Source organism: Scatophagus argus, chromosome 5 (genome assembly GCF_020382885.2).
Source record: "Scatophagus argus isolate fScaArg1 chromosome 5, fScaArg1.pri, whole genome shotgun sequence".
Taxonomy (NCBI): Eukaryota; Metazoa; Chordata; class Actinopteri; family Scatophagidae; genus Scatophagus; species Scatophagus argus.
Genome location: NC_058497.1, coordinates 20,526,981 through 20,549,412, shown reverse-complemented (window position 1 = coordinate 20,549,412; position 22,432 = coordinate 20,526,981). Strand labels below are relative to the sequence as shown.

Genomic DNA, 22,432 nt, shown 5'->3' with positions numbered 1-22,432 from the left:
TGTCAAATGAAGATCTTTGTTTCATTTGTTTTGCACAGTGTCCCAGTTTTCATGGAATGGGAGTTGTACTGAAGCATCATGTGTGATGTGTTGTTAGTTTAAGTCTCTTTTTTTGTGAGATTTGTTTAGATTAAGAAAAATATAAAACGCCACCCTTAATCCTTTCCAAAAATGTGAATAGAATATAAATGACCAAAAGCACATGTGCAGTTTGAACTTTTTTATTCATCTTTTTTTAGGTTATTTTTACTTTTTTTGCTTTACGAAACAAATGTTTGCAGATGTCCTATGAATAAACAACAGCACCCTTTCTCTTAAAAAAACAGGGGTCCATCACCCCTGCCTCATCAAGAAAAGAGACTCTTCTTGTCCAATTACAACCTCTCCAGATTCCCAAAGTGACTCTTATTTCCTGTATTTGACATTCGTTTAAGTGCATTAGTAGACAACAAAACCATTTCGATTAATGTGCAATAGCTGAGTTCATGGTCAATGCGAAAAGTTATTTACATTGCAGCTATGAATCACATTAACTGTCTTTCATCACTTGAGCTAGCGTCAGAACTGGAGAGGGAGAAAATCACAACGCAAGGAGTCTCATTTCAAGCACAGCCTTCGTAAACAGCAACCTACATCATCATCATCATCATCAGGATTAACTAGACTCTTTTGTCATACCTGTTTTCCTCCAGTAAGACAAAAAGGTTAATAGATAGAATGGTTTAAAATAAAGTTTAGTGATTGTGCTTTTAAAACCAAAGTAAAACAAATAACAAACATTGACGACAACACGAAACATAACAGTGCATTACAAAAAACAAAATAAAAGAAAAAAAAAATCCCAAAGTGGCACTTTCTTGGGGCAGCTAAATAATATAGCAATTTACAACATGGATGGAAATGATAAAATAATAATTATATTTACTGGCATTATAAAATTAGAATTCGCAAAATAAAACAAGGAAGACAAATTTGAGGTACCACAATGGGCAAAACAAGAAGACATCATGTATACAAGTATATTTACAGACAGTCCACCCCTCTCTGCTTGCAGCTATTTTATTACAGTTAACATCTGACTGTAGGGGCTCCCAGTTCTTGTCAAGGCAAGCCGAGTCATGTCAATGTCTGGAGTAGGATTTCACTCCATATTGCATTGGAATCAAACATAAATATACTACTGCGTATTTTGCTTTGAATGCACCATTCTTTTTATCTTTAGACACTCATTTTTTTTCTTTTTTAATGGACATAGAAAATGATAAGTTAGGGAAATAAACAAAACAAAACATTGGTCTGTTTTCCAGATGTAAAGAAACACTACTGATGGACAGTATGATGGCAGCCAACATGATGGTGAAATACTGAGATATTTAAAATCGTAAGAGAAATAATGGTGCTCCACTCTTGGAAAAATCAGGACAGTCCCTCGTTTTCCTCTTCTGTTCTTCAGCTTTCTGCCATCTGGGTAAAAACAGCAAAACAAGACAAAAATGTTGGTTAGCATACATTTTACATGGCTAGAGTCAAGATGATAAATCAGTTGATATTAGCTTATTGCAGATATATCAGTGTCTGTGTGTATATCAACATATGTGCAACAGGGAGTTGAATTTCAAAAATGTCAAGCTTGGTTTGAGGCAATTTAGAGACAATGTCACCAGTCAAATGGTTAGTCCAGGTTAGGCCACCAGATGGTTGATGGTAGGTTGATTGGTACGGATTATGACTGTTTTTTTCTGATAATCTTGGATTGTCAAAAAATGGAATCAGACGATGTGTTGTTACCTTGCTTTTTTTAAACACTCAAACATCAGCCTCTACACTCAGATCATGTTGAGAGGTAGCATGTGTACTTGATTAGTCCATACCTCTAGCTCTTCATCTCCTGGTTGGAAGGCCCCCGTGGTGTTGAGGCCCATTTCTGCAGGGTTCCTGCGGCCTCCTTCTCCTCTCCGCCGGCCTCCTGAGCCCCTGGAGGACATGGAGCTGGAGGAGCTTGGGTCTCTGGGGCTGTTGACTGTGGGGAACTGTGGTCGGCTATAGGGCAGAATATCCTCTGAATCTTGGGACAAAGAGCAATAATAGTGAGAATTGAGACTTGCATAATCAAAAAAACTGCACACAGCAGCATTTTTGATTACACATTGTAACCAAAAATACATCATACTGTGATCACACTGTATTTGTTAGTACCTGCTTGTTGGCGTGTTTTGTTGGTGGTGCTGCCCTCGTGTTTATTCCCTTTCCCTCCATGACTTGTCTTTTGTCTCTCCTGAGCGTCTCTGCGCTCAGATGAGCTGGTTTTGGCGTCCGAGCCCTCTCGGGGACGATAGCCCCCCGTCCCTCCTCTCTTGTCTCGACCCTCACATGCTTTGGGGGAAATCACTCCCCTGCCCTCCAGGGCTGCCTTGGAAGGATGTGTAGGTGACTTAAGCACTGCTGGAGGTGGGATGGGCGGAGGTGGGAGATCTGAAGGATAAACACAGGAAGAAAGAACACATTAACCACCAACATCAATAACCAGGGTTTAGGTAACTGCACAACACTGAGGAACAAGAATCTGTGTACTCTTCAAACTTTAGTGTGTATCATCTGTCACTCAGTTGTCTCACACCTGCAAGGTGATGCACAAACACAGCTGCAGTGTGTGTACATACACTCAGATCTGTACACATGGCTTCCCCAAATGGAAACACCTCTGTGCAGACAGTAAACAGAACAGATGACATTAGAGAGGCTGAATCTGGCCAGAGAGTTATGAGATTTGAGCGAGAGGCAAGAGAGGAGGAAGAGGGGAGCGTGACGGTCAGCAGCTGGCTCTCTGACCTGCTCGACTTCCCCTGTCGATGAATCAATGCTGCTTGTCCTTGAGCCATTATTCATATGAGGCCAGCCAGTGGGCTGCCTAGCCTCTCACACATCACACAGCCATCTAAACAAAACGGCGAGAGAAAAGCCTTGTCTGCTCGCGATCGATGGCTTTTCATCTTCTAATCAGCTTCCGACCTGAAGGATGGTTTCATCAGCAACCAGATCCGTAAGCCACATAGGATTATAAAGTTAATAAATTTACCAACTCTTCCACAGTGCTTACATGATATGATATGTATTGAATGATACATTATAATCTTTTCTTTTTTAAGAAATGGAATTCTAGACTTTGTGAAGAATTGACACTACTAGTTCTTTTTTTCCCCTGAAAGGCTAATGGGACAGGCTGTCTTTGCTGCGTCTTGTTGGCGGAATCAGGCAGCCTCAATACACTCTTCTGATTATCCTCCACCTACATCCACTCCTCCTGAATACAAAAGGGGGGCAGTCAATATCATAGAGCAGAGAGGCGTCTGCAGTTTTTTAATATCTCTCTTGCCTCCTGAGTCCTGCCTCAGCCTGAGTCCGATCAATGCCACAGTCTGTGAGATATAGCTCACTACACAGGAGGAGGAGAGCGCCTGTTAGATTTATGAGGAAATATCATTGAGGACAGAGCTGAGGTCTGAAAAGTGTCTCTGGGCTTGCCAAGGAGGGTGTATCAGAGGGCCTGGTGGTTAATTAGGCAGACAAGGCTGAGATAGATCAAAAGAGACAGGAAAGGGTTAAGTTCAGAGAAGAGAGAGACAAAGGCATTAGAGTCAAAGGCAAAATGAATCATGGGGAGAAGTATAACTTGGTTGTTTCCACATCTTCTGTGCAAACAAGAGTGAAATGACTGGGTCAAAGAGGGGTCAAGGGTGGGGAAAGGAGGCTGCTTCTCTTGCTGGCTCACTTGTTTTACTGCCACCTTAACTGAAGTGTATGTGTATTTATAGTGATGCTGCCTGGATAGCAGTCTCAATCAGAGAGGTAAAGGGACATAAAACAATTTACAGAAATACACAACACAGCATATTGTTTGTGCAGCAAATATGATGAGTGTTTTCTTTTTTTCTGTCCTCCTTTAAATTTCATGAAATCGCCTTCCTTCACCTATCACCCCAGCGCCAGACTTCCAGACCACAGACAGGACTATGCAGGATGGGGGTTGAAGTGCAGACAGAGTTGGGGGGGGGGAGGCAATAACCTCCAAATGAAAAACAATCCATTCAGATCAAATGCAATCAGCAGGAGGGCTGATGGACAGACAGAGCTGCAGAGCTGTCAGTCCACCCCCTCGCTGCTCAAACAAAGGCTGAGGACAGTGGAGCACAGGAGAAGAGCGGAGCGTGGAGAGGCATGGAGAGATCAGTCCAAAGGGAGGGGCAGCGGATGAGGAAGAAGCCAGGATATAAGGATGATGGCAGGAGGTGGAGGTTTGGGGGTGGTGGGGGCTGGATTTTCTGCAGTGATATAGCTGGTCTGGCTCCCAGTGAGCTAGATATTAAATCTCCCTGCCAAGTGCTTCCAACACTCAAGGACACCTGACACTAAGAGGAGAACCAGCTCTGGGACAGCACATACTGTACACAGCAGAGTGAGCGTGTGCGCACATTCACATACAGATACAAATCAAAAAAAATAAAAATCTTTTCATGACATCAAAGCGGAGAGGAAACTGTTAGAAAAAGGGGCTTTCAAACAGTAGGCTGTGTTGTGGTGAAGAATGATGCTGTAAAAAAAGCTCAATTGTGCTTTTACTTAACAAGGCTAAAGCTTTTCCTTCATTGTGCAGCTGTTCCACTATTTAGCCGCTGTTTGTTTTATGTCCAGGCTCTGCCCAGTAAAAGGTGGCACTTCAGTATGAGCCAGAGCACCTGGATCAATTTCATTAGTGGCTGAAGTGGACAGACATCCCAGCGTCAGCATAGCCATGCTGGGCAGCGCTCCCATGAGACAGCCCCCTCCTCCACCCCACAGTCCTGGCCTCCAGCCCTTCACTTGCCTGATCTGTTCTGCACCATTAGAGATTACAAGTGATGGCTCGTATGCATGTGCATAAGCACATGAGAGAAGATGATTAAAACTCTGGCTCTTGGTAGACTCATACTCGGTCAGCTGCACTTTTCCCTTCTGTATCTGCAGAGGGAACAGATACCGACTGGCCATCTGTGGACTTATCTGACACAGCTAATCTGCGACTGATGTCACATGTCTCTCTTATCATTGTGTTGGGTGTATTAAGTTATTCATATCATTTACAGACCGTAACTATCAACTTAGAGATTTTAAAATGATTTTGATATTTGACAATATTTAAGAAAACATTTGTGATTTTCAGACCAATACTGACATTGATTATTGTCTTTAATCTGATCTGCAGGAAATGCGGCATCATCACCAAGTGTAATCACAATCCAAGTTAATCTACAGTATCTAGTTTCAGCATTAGCTAAAATCATAGTTCTTTTTGTAAGATACTTTGTAAGTAAAACAATTGAGCTCACAGCATGATTTTATTTTTAGGTTGCTCTAATTTTGAAAATCGTTTGAATTAATTTTGACCATTGTGTTTTTATAATACTGAAATGTAATGAGTGTACCTTCAGTATAGGCCTCACGTCGTTGGCTCCCCGGATGACCTGCAGGATGCTGTTTCTGCTTCTTAGGAGGCCTCCTGTGTACAGCTGCCATACTCATGTTACTGTCTGTTGACACCGGGCTGCCAGGACGGTGGCTTGACGGGTTTATTTGGTATTTGCGTGCTGAGAAAAGAAACAGATGAAGAGTTTGCTTTTGCCTTTCTCAAATGTCTTGAAGCACAGAGTGGCTGACCATATAAAACCTACCTGAAGCTCCACCACCTTCATGGCCCTGTGTGTTGGGATATTTGGCCACCCTGAGGCCTGAATACTCTGCCGCTGCGGCAACTGCTTGAGCAAAGTCAGCATCAGTGAAGAAAGATCCATCTGATGAGCTGACGGCGCTGGACCTCCCAGAAGAGACATTATCCTCTTCAGAAGCCGATCCCCATCCGTTTATCATGGAGCCAGTCACAGAGCTCTCCAGGTCGCCCATGCTGGATGCAGGCGTCTGCTCAAGCCCTCGTAGCAGTAACCGTCGCGGATGCATTTGGGGATGGTGAGGGTGTGTGTGGGAGTGGGTGTGGTGGTAGTGCATCTTGGCCACCTCTGCATCTGTCTCATCACCGTCCTCTTCTTCTTCCTCCAGTATATCCTCCTCCTCCATACCATCAGTGTCCAAGGCCAGTGGGCTGGTGATGTACCCATATGTGTGCGAAGGAGAGAGGGGCCTTGGAGGGGGCGGAGGGCTCACAGCATGGCGCCTGCAAGAGGTCAGAAACACACAGTATCAGAATCCCATCAGAGGCTGACAATTTTTGATGAAATATATGTGAAAGCAGCAAAATACACCAGCTGGATATCATGGGATCAAATCATTTTTTTGTTTTTAGCCAAGTAACTTCATATCACATGTACTTTAAACTCAAAGAGAGTTAACGGCTATGTTGTCAGTACTAAAAATGAGCAATGTAAAACTATAAATGCCAACAATTTAATAGTTTTTTTTTTTTAAATATCATGAAATAGCTTCTTTTCAATAGTTCAGTTCTAAATTTATGATGCTGTCATAGAATATAATTTAGTATCAGACAAAAAAATTAAATGGGCTAAATTTAGATTGTGATGTGATGATTTTAAACAACTTTCAAATCGCTGCAAGTCGATTTTTATGCTGTAGTGAAATGAACTGAAACAAATGGCTCCCTGGAAAGTAAGAAATCAATCTAAAAGCTAAGATACACCATTGAAAAATGGTCAACAGTGCTGTACAATCCACAGAATATGGAGTTAATGGCCTAAAACATGGAAAACACTTGTGAATTTCAAATACTTGGGAGATTTCTCTATGAGGCTTTAGAGAATAGGTATGTTTTCTGAACATTTTTACACAGGATAACCACAAAACACCGCTTCTATCCTGGCAGACTGCTTCATGTCGTTCATGCCGTACCTGCGTTCATGGCTGTCATGTGCGTCCTGGAGCATTGGCTGCATCTCCTCCTGGGGTGAGGGGGTGAGAGTGGCTGTGGACTGGTGACTGTAAGATACCGCAGCAGGAGAAGAGGCTGCCCCTCGGATGGGAGGAGTGGGCCCCCTCTCCATCTCTTCTTCCTCCTCCAGCTCATCAGGCTGCAGGTACATGTGAGAAGGAGGCATGGGGCACTGCATGTCTGGGTCACAGCTGCCAACAGAGAGAAACAAGCCTCATTACCTTCATATCACTCACAAAAAACATGAATGTCTTGATATACTGAAACCACGAAAACATGCTCTAAATATTCATGCCATCCTTCTATCAAGGTTTGAGTCTAGCACTAATAGATAGAAAACCCTTGGGGCACATGTTCGCAATGCATATGAGAAACCGGAGAGAAGGCAGGAGGAATGAAGTAGCATTTAAATACAGTGTGTCTGTGCAGACGTGTCTCACCTTTCTTCCATCGATAGTGAGTACTCCTCTGTGCTCCGACTTGGGGGTGGGTTTGCAGGGGGAGGGGGCAGCAGGTCAGCCCAATTCATTGTGCTCTGTTTGGGTAGTTTGGGGGTGCGCACTCCTCTCTTCTGACCCTGACTCCCTGCTCAAGAAAAGCACTCTGTCAGTCACAAGACACCTACAGACATACAGCAATGTTTATTTCAGAAACACATTCATTATTAATGTTGAAGAAATCAGAGGTAATGAGTAAGGAATTGACAGCAGATAATGTGCATTAACAAGACTGGCTGATGAAAAAAAGATAATTTTACATGAGAGTGCAAAGGCTAAGGCAACCCTCGCTTTATGCAAGTGTGCACACAGGCCTCTCAGTTATTAAATGATGGGAAATACTATAGAACACATTAAGCACAGAAAGGGTAGGAAGAAAACAGAAGAAAAAGGTCCAATTAATACCAAACTATTAGAATTGTGAACCAATGAGCTGTGAGGTGCAGTGAGCATTAAAGGCTTCTCCTTAATGGCTTGAACTTCAAATGCAATATCAGAATGGATACATGGCATTAAGGTGGCAGTGTTGCATGCCGTCTGCAATGTGTTATCATTTGTCCTTGTCTACAGACAGACATTGAGGCACTGATGAAATTAGGCTGCGCCATTCTGGAATTAGAGTAAAGCCAATTAATGAAAGCAGTGGAAACTATGCAAGGACAAACAAGAAATACAACAGAAAGCAGGAAAACAAAAAAAGAATATTCTTTTGATCTAATTTCCTTTTAACATCCCTTGGATGACATTGCAACCAGAGAACAAAAGACACAAGCACAGGCCTGGCACAGTGTTCATGCCTTTGTTTTGAGGCACTGTTGTCAGTTTCCACTTCCTCTTCAAGATAGGCTGACATGGAAATGAATCAAATTACCAATTTAAAGCATGTATTATTAGTGTCTCAAAGTGATCAGTTGCTTTTGAGCAAAACTGGGATTTTAAAATGGAGCTGGGGTGGTGTATGTGATTATATGGTTCACAACAATAATTAGCTGGGAAAATACTTTGACGGTTAAATTAAAATTTGACCTTAATACCCCAGTCCTCTTACCGGAGGTACTGCTGCTGCCTCGGTCAGAGCTGTTGTAGGAGCCTCCAGTGTGGCTGTCATGGGTCTGGTTGTAGGGGATGGTGGCTGGCATAGGGCTGTCTCCACCTCTGTAGCGGTCTGATGGTGGGGAGAATGGATAGTTAGTGCAACACTTTGCCAACTCAAAAATCTTTATGCAACTGTATCGCTGGCGTAAACCACTGCACAATAGAAATGGCATTACACTCTACAGTATAACACACGACAAAAGGCATGCAATTCATGCTTTCTAATGCTTAGGTGAGTATGTGAACACATGCAGCATCTGCACAAAAATCCCAAAACTATAACACCAGATGCGGTTCCCTTCTGCAGGTACGACAAGGTGATGATAGTTTTGTTCAAAGCGTCTAAAGATCCAGGAGTCATCTTTGTCTCTCTTTCCTTTAGAAATCTGACACCAAAGATAAACCCTCACACCTGCCTTCATCACAAAAACACAACCTAGATACCGTACGACAACAGCAATTCAGCCATGGCCCACATTTGGCGGCAAAGATTATACATGATTGCATGGAGGGTGATGATGGGTTATATGAATGCCATACAGACAGAAAGAAAGAGTGATCTTCGTTGACTGAAAAGGGGTGAGAGAACCAAGGAAAATATGAGCATGAAGCTCTTCTACAGGCTTCCTCAGTGAGGCTGAAAGAGCCGGGAGAGGAGAGAACAGAGGGAAAGTGGAGGAAGATCATGGCTTGGAGCTGCTCTCTTTAAACATAGCTGCTGGGTATTCCACACACTCACCCTTGTTCAGCTTGTTTTGCTCCATGATGTTGTACTGCAGCTGGGAGCCCATGTCCTGTTTCTGCTGTTGAACTGGGGTGGGCTTCCAGCAGTGTTTTTCATTCATCTCCCCTCCAACCCCGAGTCCTCCTCCACTGCCACCGGTTCCTCTGTCTGAGTTCATGTTGTTGCCCATGATGGAGGACTGGATGAGCTGGGTAGTGGCGTACGGCGTCGGCTGGCCCCCTGGACCCACAAAGCGACCTTCTTTCAGGTTTGGGCTGTTGAAGGTCTTCATCTCATTGATCTTGTTGGACAAGTCTACATCTCCATAGACTCCTGACTCTGGCACAATGAGGTTGGTCTGCTTGTTTTCCATCTGGTTATTATAATTGGCGATGCAGTCGGCTGGAGAACATGAGGAGGGTATTAGGCAATTGCGTCTACTGCTGATCAGTCTAGCAGTTGAATGCCGGTTCAGTAATAGCTTTGAAACAATAGGGCATCGTCTGATCTACTGCAGGGGTAAAAGCATTCATTTGAGGAAGGTGAAATACATTTACATGTTAATTTTAAGCCTCTGAAATCACTGTGCCCACCAGAAAGGCATTTTTATTTCCATGTAAAGTGTCAATTTTGTTTTTTTGTTTTTTTTTTTCAAAACATCATCTACTTTAGGTGAGTGATACAGGTGGTATTACACCTCCTCACTCAGCCTCTTCTCAGTCTCACACGTAACTCAGTGTGGGTGTCATCTCTGTTCTTTTCCATCTGACAGTGGAAGCATCTTTGCTCATCGAGAGGGACAGAGAGACATGTCTGTATCAAAGACCGGGAATGAAGGCACGCAGTAAAAGCACAGCTCCTTGACAGATCCAATTTTCCCTGGCTCATAAAATATTCAAATCCTCCAGCAGATCTGAGAGCCAGCCTTGCAGTAAATACCAAGGACGGCCATAGGTGCACACTGCTCGTGCCATGCGCCTCACATTTCAGCAGCACGGAACAGTTCGACACTTCAAAGGTTGATATGTGAAAGCGCCCCTATGGCTCAGATAAAGGGACATTAACTCCTATTTCTTTGCTCTGTCACCTAGTCAGTGATCCTCTTAATGTTCACAGAGTTTAGGTTTGGCACACACACAAAGCATGCGTCTGGCAAGCTCCTTAGCGTCATACAGCGGGGTGTCATGCGAAGAGTGAGGGCTGCCTTTAGCTTGTTATTCCCTGTTAAACATCTTGCAACATGTTAAGGTAGAGTTAAACATTTCAACCTCAGAAGGATGATTAGCACAAAGAAAAAAAAAAACTTGATGACTACAAAGTCTACAAAATGAATTATTAATTCTCACCGGAAAAAAGTTTTGATGTAAGGAGAAACTATTGGCTGGACGGGTATTAAGCCGAACAGCTGGACAGGAATTACGGGCTGCCCTTAAAGGCACAGTCCCAAAGTGCATAATTTAGAGCATAAAGCATTTCATTGCAGTCCAAGTTTCCAAGGATCAAGTTGTTTAAGACTTTGGTCACAGCCTAAAATTAATAACATTAAGTCTTCTGCCATCCAAGCTGAAGTTCTTGGCTGCTCTCTTTGCAGATGGGTATGTGTGTGCATGAACAATAGTGTATGAGCTTCCAAGGCCAAATTTGCTTCTTTTTGTGGACAACCGCACTAGTGCTGAATAAACTAAAAGGCCACCTGGTGTTGTTCCTTAAGTCTCTTTCCCTTTTTTCTCATCTCCACCTACTTTACTTCAGCTCATCCACGCTCTGCACCTCCGCTCATACATTTCAGTGTATGTTTTAGCATATATTTATTCCTCTTCACTCTCTTCTCTCCTTCTTCCATCTGGTTTTCCAGGTGCACCTTTCTCCCTCCACCATTCTCTCTTCCTCTGCTTCTGGCCACCGTCTGCAGTCCAGCCTTGACCTCTTTGCCTGGTGCACATTTCTTAAATAACTGAGCACTTAGGGGAAATTACATTACCGGCTATAACAACAGTATGGAAATCAGCAGAGCAATTCGATTAGCAACAGAGTAGAGCCATAAGCCCCTCTCAGTGTGCTCCTTTTATTTCCTTCCTAAAACAGCTCTATTTTAACCTCAGATAAATCAAACACACAACCACACAGCCACTCTTAATCCTAATATTTCTTCAGGTTTTTCTTGTGGAGAAATACAGAAAGGAGAGATACACACAACAACTCTCCAGAGAGCTAACCCAGATATCAGATTTTACTTCCTTTTGCACTGTAGATTCCCCCAGTGCCTACATTTCTTATCTCTACAGTTATTTTGTCAAGGACTGCATCATTGCGTTTGAGGGGAGAGTTTATTTTGGTTGTTGCTTCTCTGGTGCCGACACTACATACCTGGGCGGCTGTATGTTGCCAGGTTGCTGTCACTGTTGCCATTGCCTGCAGTGCAGCAGTTGATGCTGCAGTCATTGTGGTTGGAGCAGGAGTTGGGCCATGTGTCAGCCAGCCAGGGCTGAGTGGCAGATTCCCCAATGTTTAACAAACCAGGCCTAAAAAAAAAAAAAAAGAAAGAAAAAGGGACCAAATATTTAACAATAGTAAGAGACTAAGCCAACACCACAATGACATTTATGTGAGTGAACTCAGACGCCCACAGCAATATAATATTTGAAAGAGCCGATTATGTGGATTTTATTTATCCATACAGCAGCTGAGAAGAAGAAAAACAGAAATCCGGGTTTAGTACTTTTTGCCTTTTGGCCATACACACACACAGGCCCAGGAAGCACATTAGAAAAAAGCCCAGCTAAATAAATTGTGTGTGCTTGACTTGCCCACAGCCGATGACACTATCCCTGAGCCCTTGTGAGCATTAGCGATCTGCCTGGATTAGACAGCCAGATAAAATTCACTCCCAGTGTTGTGAAATGTGCATCCTGAACAGCCAGTGAACCACAAACGTTCTCTAGATTCCATGGTGTCACACAACATCTCTATCATTTTACGTTTCTTCTCTGTTCCTTTTTTTTGTTGTTTGTTTGTTTAACTGTACATAAGGAAAGAAAAGATCCTGTGCTGACCAGTCCTTCACATCATCCCCTGGCCATCCATCTCCATTGTTTCCATGTCTTGTTCCTATTTTGTCAGCTTTAATCCCAGCACAACACGAGATCACTTGTTTAACAGGATTCTACTGTACAACCTGACCTCAGGCCAGTCATTGAATGTTAGAAGAACTGAAAATAAATAGCACCCTATTGCTTGTGGACTGAATCAATCTAGCACACAGAAAACGCAGGCTCCCCACCAGGGCCATACACTGTTTCAGTATTCAAATCTCCACAGAATGACTCCCAGTTTGCATATCCCAACACTGCATTAGCATTGAATTACGTTTCCTCATTCCCTCTCAAATGACTCATTTTCTTGGATTCATTTTGGGTAATGAACACATTTGTCTTGTACAGCCAAATACAATCCCACAATAACTCCTCAATCACTGTGGCAGTTGTATGTTGATACTGAATGGCCATTGTCTTTGTGCAGAGCTGACACAGCCATGCCGCATATGGGATTCAATCATACAACTGGAAAATATAATGAATATGGATTTACTGCTGATGGCTCCAAGCTAACTATCCATTAACACATGCGCAACACGCAAACATACACTTAAAGTCAGTATTGTGTACAATCTGTAAGGAGGGGGCAACAAATGAAAACACGTTTCCTCCTTTTTGTTTTTTGTTTTTTTTTCTAGCAAACTCAATTTTCACTATTTACCAGTTGTATGAAAGCATGCCAAATGCCGACCAGTGGGTATACAAATTAGTGTTAACAAGTTGATGCTGTCTTTACCAAGCCTAATTCTCCACTGTCTCACTGTTTGTGCACAATGCACCATTCCACGACATGAAGAGGTGTGGCATTACTGCTGTGTGTGTGCATGCATGCCCGTGAATGTTTTAGGGTGAAGCTAGGGCACAGCCTTGTGGTCGGATGTGGCTCTCCACCATATAGGATGAGGATGGGCTCCTGGCAGACTACATGGGGCTTTGTTCTTGTTATCCTAACATACTCAATGCACTTCCTTACCCCTCCCCAGTTCTCTGCTGCCTAAGAAAGTCACAGCACTCCCCCTGGTGTTTTTTGTGGAAAAGTACACTCACTCAACCTTACTCATCTATTTAGGAGGATTTAACATCCTATGGTATTTATTAGTGAATTCTAATCATCATATAATTTCCCCAAATGTGTGTAATATTTGAAATATTATCATATACACTGATGAAAAACAGTGAATGAGCTCTTACCTTCCAGCACTGCTTACACCTTCTCCACCTCTCTGGTATGCCACTGAAAAAGACAGAAAACAATGAGTTTTCAACGTCAACGTTTCACCACCATTACTGCTGCCATTACCGTCCTTGCCATTGTCAAACAAGGTCAGCACAAATTTATTCATGATGCCTGTTTTGTTGTATCAGTTCAAGTGAGCTTGTGAATGAATGTGTGTTGCATCATTCCACCTGAGTCACGGACACACAAACACACACGTACAAAGAGCAACAGGAGCAGAAGGAGGATATGTAAGAGGCTTATGAAGCACGAGATGCAGAGCTCTTTGGATTTCTGGCTCAGGTTCAGTGTGTTTGAAGCTCTGCGTGCTGCAAGTTGGACTCTTTCAAGGAGCTCTAAGCTGCCAGTGTGCGAAGGAGAGATAAACTCCCAACTTTTATTACAATCTCCTGCCTGAGAGGAGAGTAGGTGGAAGAAGGGAAGATAGAGCCTTGACTGTGTGTTTCTCTTTCAAAACAGGAAGTGTGGTTTTGGTCTTCGCGTGCAGTCAGAGGAGCTTGAACAGTAGCTCTCTGTAATGCAAGCGAAAGCATCAAAATCTGGTTCTAGATTAAAATCAGCGTAATGCAGTGTAATGTCTTGGTTTTACACTGGGACAAGATGAAAATTTTTCTTGTTTAAGAGACAGAAACCTAACCACACACAGGAAGGAGTGTGTTTCACCCGCAAGATTTCCAGCAGATCATAAAATAAGCTTGCAGCTACAAAATTATTCTGCCTCATTGCAGGCATCGAACACTGCTACTATTTACATATGACCTCTGCGCAGACTGCACAGTATTGTCTCCCACACTCTCCTTATCTCACATTTACTTCTTCTTACTCATTCACTGTGTGTCTCACCACACACAAGAACTTAAGGTGAATTTAAGTCTACAAATGAAAGAAGAATGAATAGGATTGTAATACAAACTTGTAGAGAAAGACAGATAGAGAGGCACAGAGAGTTTTATATTTTATTTGGGCTTTGTTTTTGCATTGTGTCACTGCAATTCACAAAAAAATCCCCTCAGCTCGGCTGCCACTTGCCTATCTAATTGGTGTGTTGCAGTGCTGGTGGTGTGTCATTCTCTTAAATCCCATCTGAGGTTGCAAGCAGGCCTTTAATCAAGTTATCACTAGTTTTAACAGCTTCTCAGTAGAGGGGTCTGCTTCTCTGTAAGCATAATGTTCTGACATAACCCAAACATTTGGTTCCTTTGACTGACTTCTCTTCAGTCAGTTATTCTCATCTCTTAGAAGTGTGGTTGTTTTAGACATCAGTGTTCAGAGTGATCAGAGTGCTTACCTGTTGGTGTGAAAGTAAAGGACGGCACTGTTGAGACAGAAAAAAATAGAGGAAAATCAAATTGTTGTGGAATTATTGTGCATGAGCACTGCTTTATGTATTGCTTTCTGTGACATAGTTTCTATGCTTTCTCACCACACAGTCACTGTTAAAGTACACAAATCCACAAAAAGTATTTTAGCTTGTATTCACACGCTACTCAATGCCCTCTAGTCTTTGATCCCCACAGCCATCCCTGAACCCCAACAGGGGGAAAGTGAGTACTGAGCCAGCTGTTGGTTCAAATCCTTGCCCACACTGTCAGAGGCCTGCTGGGCGAGGGTCACACACTGGGGGAATATCTGTTGCTATCTCTAACTCTCACATCATCACCCACACAGCTCAATTACTCACAGTTTGGCATGGAAAGGGCCCTCGTGCAAAATAACCTGCCTTCGGCAGATTTAGATTCTGTAATGGCTGGTGCGGTCTGTGGGTATCTTCTTTAAAATGTACTATGTTTGTTGTTGCCATCTTTGAAGAAGTGACGAACACTACAGTATCATTGTAGTCCTTGCAGTTGATGCAACATTGCACCATGCTGATAGTCTACTAGGAACTGCTTTAAAAATGTGCATTTCTGAAATGTTGCTGTCTGCCTTTAGCCTGCAGTATAAGCATCAGAGGACATCCGAGAAGAAAGGCATTGCTGTTGTCATATTTCCACTTCCTCAAACAATTCATTTATACTGTACCTGTGCCAACAAATGACTTCTAAATGCCACCGTCATTTTATTGGGATTGAATCTCTTCTCTTGATGCTTGAAAAAAAATCTAAAGATATGGGTGGTTGGTATGGCTTTTAGCTGTTTGAGAAGGAGACAGGGTAACAGTAGGGGGGCAAACAGCCGAAGACAAATGTAGACATGTCTGATATATATAAATGTGGTTTCTATTTACACACTAAACTTAAATGTATAATATGTTAAACCCTAGGATAGATGAAGCTATGACTGAGCTGTGACTGTCATTGAGTAATAATTTGGCTGCTGCATTCTACGGCTTTAGTTGATTTGTTTGAATTATTTTAGAACAAGAGTTTGTTTCAGGGAGAAAATCTAGACTGTGAACACAAGGTTGTAATGTACATTAGTTCTGATCATCGTAAGAGTGCCACGAGGTTTGTCTTTGCATTCATTGGCAGCAAATTAAGAAAAAGCTATCTGACAAGTTTACAATTTTAAATATGTAGTCTGTTAGAGGCAACACTAGCATACAATGGCGCACACAGACGCACACATCCACAAGTTCCAGTTCAACCTGTTTCAGTCCAAATGCAGATTGTTGTTTCATGTGGTTGCAATTACACTCTTTTCAAAACATTCTTAGTTACCAGTTCCAACAAAGACTATGGCCTCTTGTGGTCTGGGTGCATGAGGAGAAGGAGGGGGAGCATGTCTGTCTACTGCGCCCCTGAAGAGGTTTGGGAGTTCATGTGAGTAAACTCAGATAAAATCTCATAGAGTAACCTCAGCCTACACAGTCCTCTCTACCACCTGGCAACAGGTCATCACTTTTACTATAAAGTCTGTGTCAGCATATTCACTGTAAATAACCCGACTGTAAGTTACTTTCATTAAAAGAATACCAGCACTGTTTAATTTAAATAATAAAAAAGGAATCTCGGACTGCAGTTTCTTCCCATAACAAGACTAACTCTATTCAGACTGATATGAACTTAGATCATGATATGATTTAAAATGTCATGTGATGTTTAAACTAATATAAAATATAATGAGAAAAACAACAGTTCTGACCACTATAGACCACACAGTCAGGCGAACGTGGAAAAGACCATAAAGCTTAAGGATAAGCTAAGGATCTAAATTTCATATGCCTCTCAGTTCCCACCATTAGCATGGCTACAGTGGAATCACAACGTGGATAGCCGGTGTTTTCTGTGTGACAGCCACAGCTTAGCAACAGCAATGGTTTAAGTCAACCCATTGTCTGTGTGGGTCTCAAAGTTGAAGGGTGGATCTCGTCTAACCCTGGCAGTCAGCAATAAACCTGAGCCCAGGAGTGGGGACGGCACAGGTAGCACTCACAGGCAGCAGCTGCACAGCCCAAGGCCACACATTAAGCCAGTCCACACTTAAATGAGACTCAGAAAGAAAGGCTAATAGCTCTCTTTATACTCCAACTATTGTGGGCAGAGGTTGGGCATGTCATGAACCCTGTCACTTTGACTCAAGTCAGGTAAAAACCTATTGGATTATGCTGTGGTTACTCTAAGAGGGTTGAAATGCAGCCCAGACACACATGGGGAGGGAATCTTGGATTTTTCAAAACATTTAACAAGTAGAAGGTATTAACAGGGTTGCTCAGTGCTCGACTCCTCCATATCTAACGACCCCTGTCTAAAAGGACAGCAAGTGTACTTCAAGCATGTGAAAATGTCAGTACGTCCTTGATAAAGAGGGATTAAGACAAGACATTCTCTCTTTCCTAGCACAGTCAGAAGGGAGTTGGTAAAAGTGGGAGTTGTTGGACCTCAAAATGTACTTTACTGAAACACATTTCACACACTTTTGCAGAATCAGTGTGACAGAAGTATGAAAAAGAAATAAGAGATGTCTTAATGCGGCACTCTCAGGGGGAGCTCGCATCACATCCTAAAGTAGTCTATTGGAGAGTCCTTTCACTTCGACTTCACCTAGACTGCTCTACAGAGACATTTTCCTGTGAGTGACAGGCGGGATGAGAGGTAGGTTGGTGGCATTTGGGACGAAGCAGATGGAAGGGACTGGTAGAATTAAACATACTACTATACACCACACTGCATTTTCTCAACAAATTTTGTTCGTGAAGTAACCTAAAACCAGCAATTAAAATGAATATTCCTGGTAGTGTTCAAAGTGCATTGTTGCACAGAACTGACCTTTGCGTATGCCTGCATAGCTGCTGGAGAGACCATTCCTTTTCTTTCGGTGTCTGTACAGCCAGATGCTGAAGACCATGAGGATGATCCAGCAAGCTGCACCGATGCCTGCTATGAAGGCCGGCTGCTTGACCACATCTGAGATTTGTTGGGACAAGGGGTTCTCCTGGCTCACAGTCTCTGAGATTCGCCCAGATGCATCTGAGGATGGGGAGTGATTGGAGGGGACAAGAGTGTAGGATTAGATTTGGCTAGCACACACGAAATGAAGGCAGTCAGAAGTGTGACAACAGGGGAGAGAAAAGGAAAAATATATATATATATATATATATATATATATATATATATATATATATATATATATATATATATATATATATATATATATATAATAAAAATGCACAACTCAAACCAGTTGGAAAAGCCAGAAATAGCACAAATATATCAGAAAAAGTCAGTCAGCATGGTACATAACTATGAACATTCCTCTTTATTCAGACGCACAAAAAAGATTCTTCATCTCAGTGGGTGTGTATGAGGCTGGTTTGTAGGAATGGAGTCATTTCTCTCTATTATTCAAAAGGCTTTCATCGCAAATCCCAGTCAACAGTGGCTGGTGAGCAGACGAAAGCAACGGAAGACATTCAAACACAGTCTGTGCGCCACACAAACCTGATGGAACCGGATAGGAAAACACAGAGAGGCATCATTTATACCCAACAATGATGGTTTAACAATCATATAAATAAATCCAATGAGATCATCCCCTCAAACACAAACATCTTAGTAATTAGCAAACTGAAGCACATCTGTGAAAAACTGAGGTGCTGAATGCCTTGCAGCCGTTTCTACTGTGAAATGCACTGCAAAGGCACCGTCTGTACTGTGGCTCACAACAACCAGCTCGGTCTGTTTTTCTCATCTGTCTATTCTCTCTGTGCTTCTCCCTCATGCGTGATACATGAAAGACTTGAGACCGGGTTGCCCCACCCCCTGCCATTCTGAAATTTCTTCATGTTCATGTTACTTTGTCTTCGTCTCTTTTTCTCAAGTCTTTCATGCTGTAGCCACTCATCTCTACCAGCTTTCTAAGCCAGAGGCAGAAAAACACCTCCCCAATGAAACCAGCTCCCTCACTTTAACCCTCCATATCCTTCTGTCTGTCTTTGTCTCAGTCACTCAGTCCATGTCTCCATTCGACTGCCTGTCTTCTCGATTTGTGGCTCTGCCTGGCCGAGTGAACGGAGCATGCCAATGTGACTAAGCAGCCCATGAGGGACTGTACAGGTATCTGGGCTGTGATGACGCATACAAGTTCAGAGCGTGACAAATGCATTTGGGTGAAGCGCTGGTCCCCAAGGCACATTGTTCCACTCCAGTGTTGGAACATGGCAACAATCACCACAGGAACTCTTCAAGGGAGAGAAATTGTATCAGTCACAGCCAGTGCTTCTTCATGCCCATCCCAGCCCACTCAATCACACATTTAAAACCAGATGGAGTTTTCTCCCTCTCTGCCTCATCCTGCTATTCATGTGTTTTCCATCCCTCTCCTGAGAAGACCAGCTTAGAGGCTTTGGGGAATAAAAAATGACAAAACATCTCAAAATATCTGCCTGTCTAGACTGAAAGGACAAAAAAAACAAGAAATATAACAATTAGCCCCAGTGCAGTCTGCACTGTGTTTCATATTATTAATGGCATGTCATGTCTGAGTCCAGAGTACAGGATTCATTACTGCTTTTGTCGTTTGAAGCGAAGCGGAGGCAGAAGACATTGCATCCTTGACTGAAGAGCAGAGCAGGGTGTGGCAGGCAGCTCAAAAGCTCTGCCACACAGGAATTCAATATTCCCAGGTTGATCACACTGCCAGCTAGTGGAACTCAAGGCCATTTCAAAATGCAAAACTTCCCAGTCATTCAAACTCTTCACACTCTTTCATGGCAAGCGTGATGTTTGTATAACAGTAATCACCACGATTACAGTTTCTAAGCATCAGTGTTGATAATGAAAGCAAAGCAGGCAGAGGCTTGAACGCGTCCGTCACTACAAAGAAAGGAATTATGTAATTTTCTGTTTACTTGGCAAACAGCGATAATTATTTGTCAGATAATTGGCTTCCATTCTACATGTGAGGATAGCCAGAGGATAAACACACTGAAAGATAGCAAATGTATCCACGAGAAGAAAAACAAAATAATTATGTGACCTCCTGTGAGAGAGAAATAAAGGTTGTTTCTACTCACCAAGCTGGAAGAAGGTGATATCGCTCTTAACTCCAGGACCCGCTCCGGTGCTGGCTGCTACTTCAACGCTGTAGCGGATCCCTGGGGCCAGACTGGGAATCAGTACGGATAAGGTTGTGCCGTCAACTGTACGGTTGATGTGGTACTTGCTCTCGTTCCCCAAGCACCAAATCTGCCGTAAGAAAGACAAAGAGAAAGTGGACATTGAGGCAATGTTATGAGGGTTTCGTGACCACATTCAGCTTGGTAGCTGCCACCAATCTGTGTCATTATAATTGCTCGGTGCTGTTATTGCAGCATTTTGACGCACTGTGGGTATTGTGTTACATCTCTGAGGTAGGAAAACATTTTACAGCATGGCTTTATGTTTTACAGGCTGTGCTCACCACAGGGTCAGTATTAGCTGAGGTAGCCATAACATGTCTCAGTGTAGCCTTAAGCCCATGAAAAACAAATGGGGATCAGTAATCACCCCCTAACCCAATTTCAGCAGAAGCAAAGTGCTGTCATTCCCAGGAAAGAGAGCCATCTCGCAGGCTGCCTCAGACCAGGGTCACAAAGAGAAGTATACATTCACCTCAGCATGAAGCCTGGAGACCTCCACACCCTAACATTCAGCTTTCTTTACCCCCCACCTCCTCCCACCAGTTAACCATATGCACCTCCTTGGGTGTGCACTGGACACGTGTGCTTTTGTGTGCTTGCACTTCTGTGATGGAACTACAAAGCCCTGAAATTTTCTGTGTATCTTAAAAATTGCGGTGAGTGGAAATGCCGCCAGGGACCGGGCTCGGTAATGAGCAGGGAACGTTCTCGAGCCGAACTTAAAAACCATGAAATTACTTTAAAGCCTATCACCAGAAAACATTTACCTGGAAAATTAACAGTAGCTTAACTTTCTTACTGGCTCTGCTACGTCTCCCCCTCCACCACTAACCTACATTCCCTGTGACACAAAAAAGGCTTTGCAGGATGTCCACAGCATAATCAATGAGAGGACAGTGCTGTCCAAAGTGGAGTGGTTACAAAATGACAGTGCATTATCAAGTAAGGTGGAGGAAAAGGGGACTCAGAGAAAGCTGCTGTAGGTTGAAGGATGCATTAGCACAGCCATAGACCAAAGAAATGACTGGAAATATAATGGAGGTCTGTTTGTCATTCTTATAGCTTCTTATAGTCCTCCACTAAATTATATAATGCATACAGTATAATTAAGTTGTATGTAGTTTGTTCTGTTTAAATATTGAGCTCTTTTAATTCTAATTTGTGTCAGGACTCTTAAATACATCTATATGGAAAAGGTTATGAAAGTCAAACAATTTATCTCAACTAACAACATAATAAAATGGAATCAACCAGTTAATTCCTAACTACTATTAGAGAAAAAAAAAAGGAAGCCTATTAATAATTACCACAGAAATTGCTCCTCACTAACATGCGCCTTTGGAGGGGCACATGATGTGTGAGTATACCATGACCACCAGATGGCACTGTTTCATAGCAATTTCAAGCAGCTCCCCTGCCTTCGCTCTCCTGTCTCTGAGTCTCTGTCATCACATAGAAGGAAAAGCACTGAGGAGTGTACAAAGGTGTGCCTCGACCAGGAATTCATTACCTTTCCATGTCTGTGCCTTGCCTCTGTTATCTACTCTGTCTTTATCCCTGTTTGTGTCTCCATTGTGTGCCTCTACACTGCAAGTCTCACTTGCTCACACCTGAAGTAGCTGCTGGCTTTTTTCTTCTTTCTTTTTCGGTTACCTTGTACTCCTGGACCACCCCGTTCTGCTCCTCTTCTGGTGGGGGTTGCCAGGAGACCACGATGGCGGTCCCATTGTCCCCACTCTCCGTCACTGTAACCTCACGAGGCGGGGCACTGGGGGCTGAGGGGAGCAGACAAAAGATAAAAAAAAAACACACCTTCATATTTGAGACAGATATTTTTTCCATGCAGTCTCTCCCTGTCTCCCCTCACCCCATGTAGCTGTCAGAATTTGTCCTTTATCTCTGTGTGTGGCTGATGCTGAGGCAAGAACAAAGGACTAATGATCAAAATTATGATGCTGTTATCTTAAAACTGAGTTTGTTTAATACAAGCGTTTTTGTGGGTAAACAAAAGCAGATAACTGTTTGCTCATAAAAGATGTGGCGTTATGATGGTGGACTACGTGGCGATGTGTGAACGCCAACCTGTGGTCCAGTGGTAATTAAACTAAAATTAATTATGAACACAACATAAAAGACATAATCACGGTGTGTCTGAAAATCAGAGAAAGAGGCATTTTTCTGCTTAAGGGAGAACACACATTATGTTTAGAGAAACATGAAAACAATTATCAACAAAACTGGGAACAAAAGAGAATCCAGCAGAAAAAAGATCAAAACGCTCCCACACATGCAAC

General features: G+C 42.8%; 1 protein-coding gene across 7 annotated transcripts in view; it reads right to left on the bottom strand.

Annotated features, from left to right (window-relative positions):
- Positions 1-205: 205 nt before the first annotated feature.
- The window catches only part of robo1 (roundabout, axon guidance receptor, homolog 1 (Drosophila)), a 290,091-nt gene continuing 267,864 nt past the window's right edge, over positions 206-22,432 (bottom strand). For 6 of the 7 annotated variants that reach the window (XM_046389557.1, XM_046389560.1, XM_046389558.1 and 3 more), the window contains 15 exons: positions 21,792-21,913; positions 20,034-20,205; positions 17,788-17,988; positions 14,868-14,894; positions 13,534-13,576; positions 11,615-11,769; positions 9,263-9,649; positions 8,477-8,593; positions 7,372-7,516; positions 6,892-7,122; positions 5,706-6,202; positions 5,460-5,621; positions 2,197-2,472; positions 1,872-2,065; positions 206-1,464 (listed from right to left, as the gene is read on the bottom strand). In XM_046389557.1, coding sequence (XP_046245513.1) covers positions 1,450-1,464; positions 1,872-2,065; positions 2,197-2,472; positions 5,460-5,621; positions 5,706-6,202; positions 6,892-7,122; positions 7,372-7,516; positions 8,477-8,593; positions 9,263-9,649; positions 11,615-11,769; positions 13,534-13,576; positions 14,868-14,894; positions 17,788-17,988; positions 20,034-20,205; positions 21,792-21,913 — 2,744 coding nt within the window. In that variant the 3' untranslated portion in view covers positions 206-1,449. The remainder of the gene's footprint in view (positions 1,465-1,871; positions 2,066-2,196; positions 2,473-5,459; positions 5,622-5,705; positions 6,203-6,891; positions 7,123-7,371; positions 7,517-8,476; positions 8,594-9,262; positions 9,650-11,614; positions 11,770-13,533; positions 13,577-14,867; positions 14,895-17,787; positions 17,989-20,033; positions 20,206-21,791; positions 21,914-22,432) is intronic. The other variant, XM_046389563.1, reaches the window with a different exon arrangement.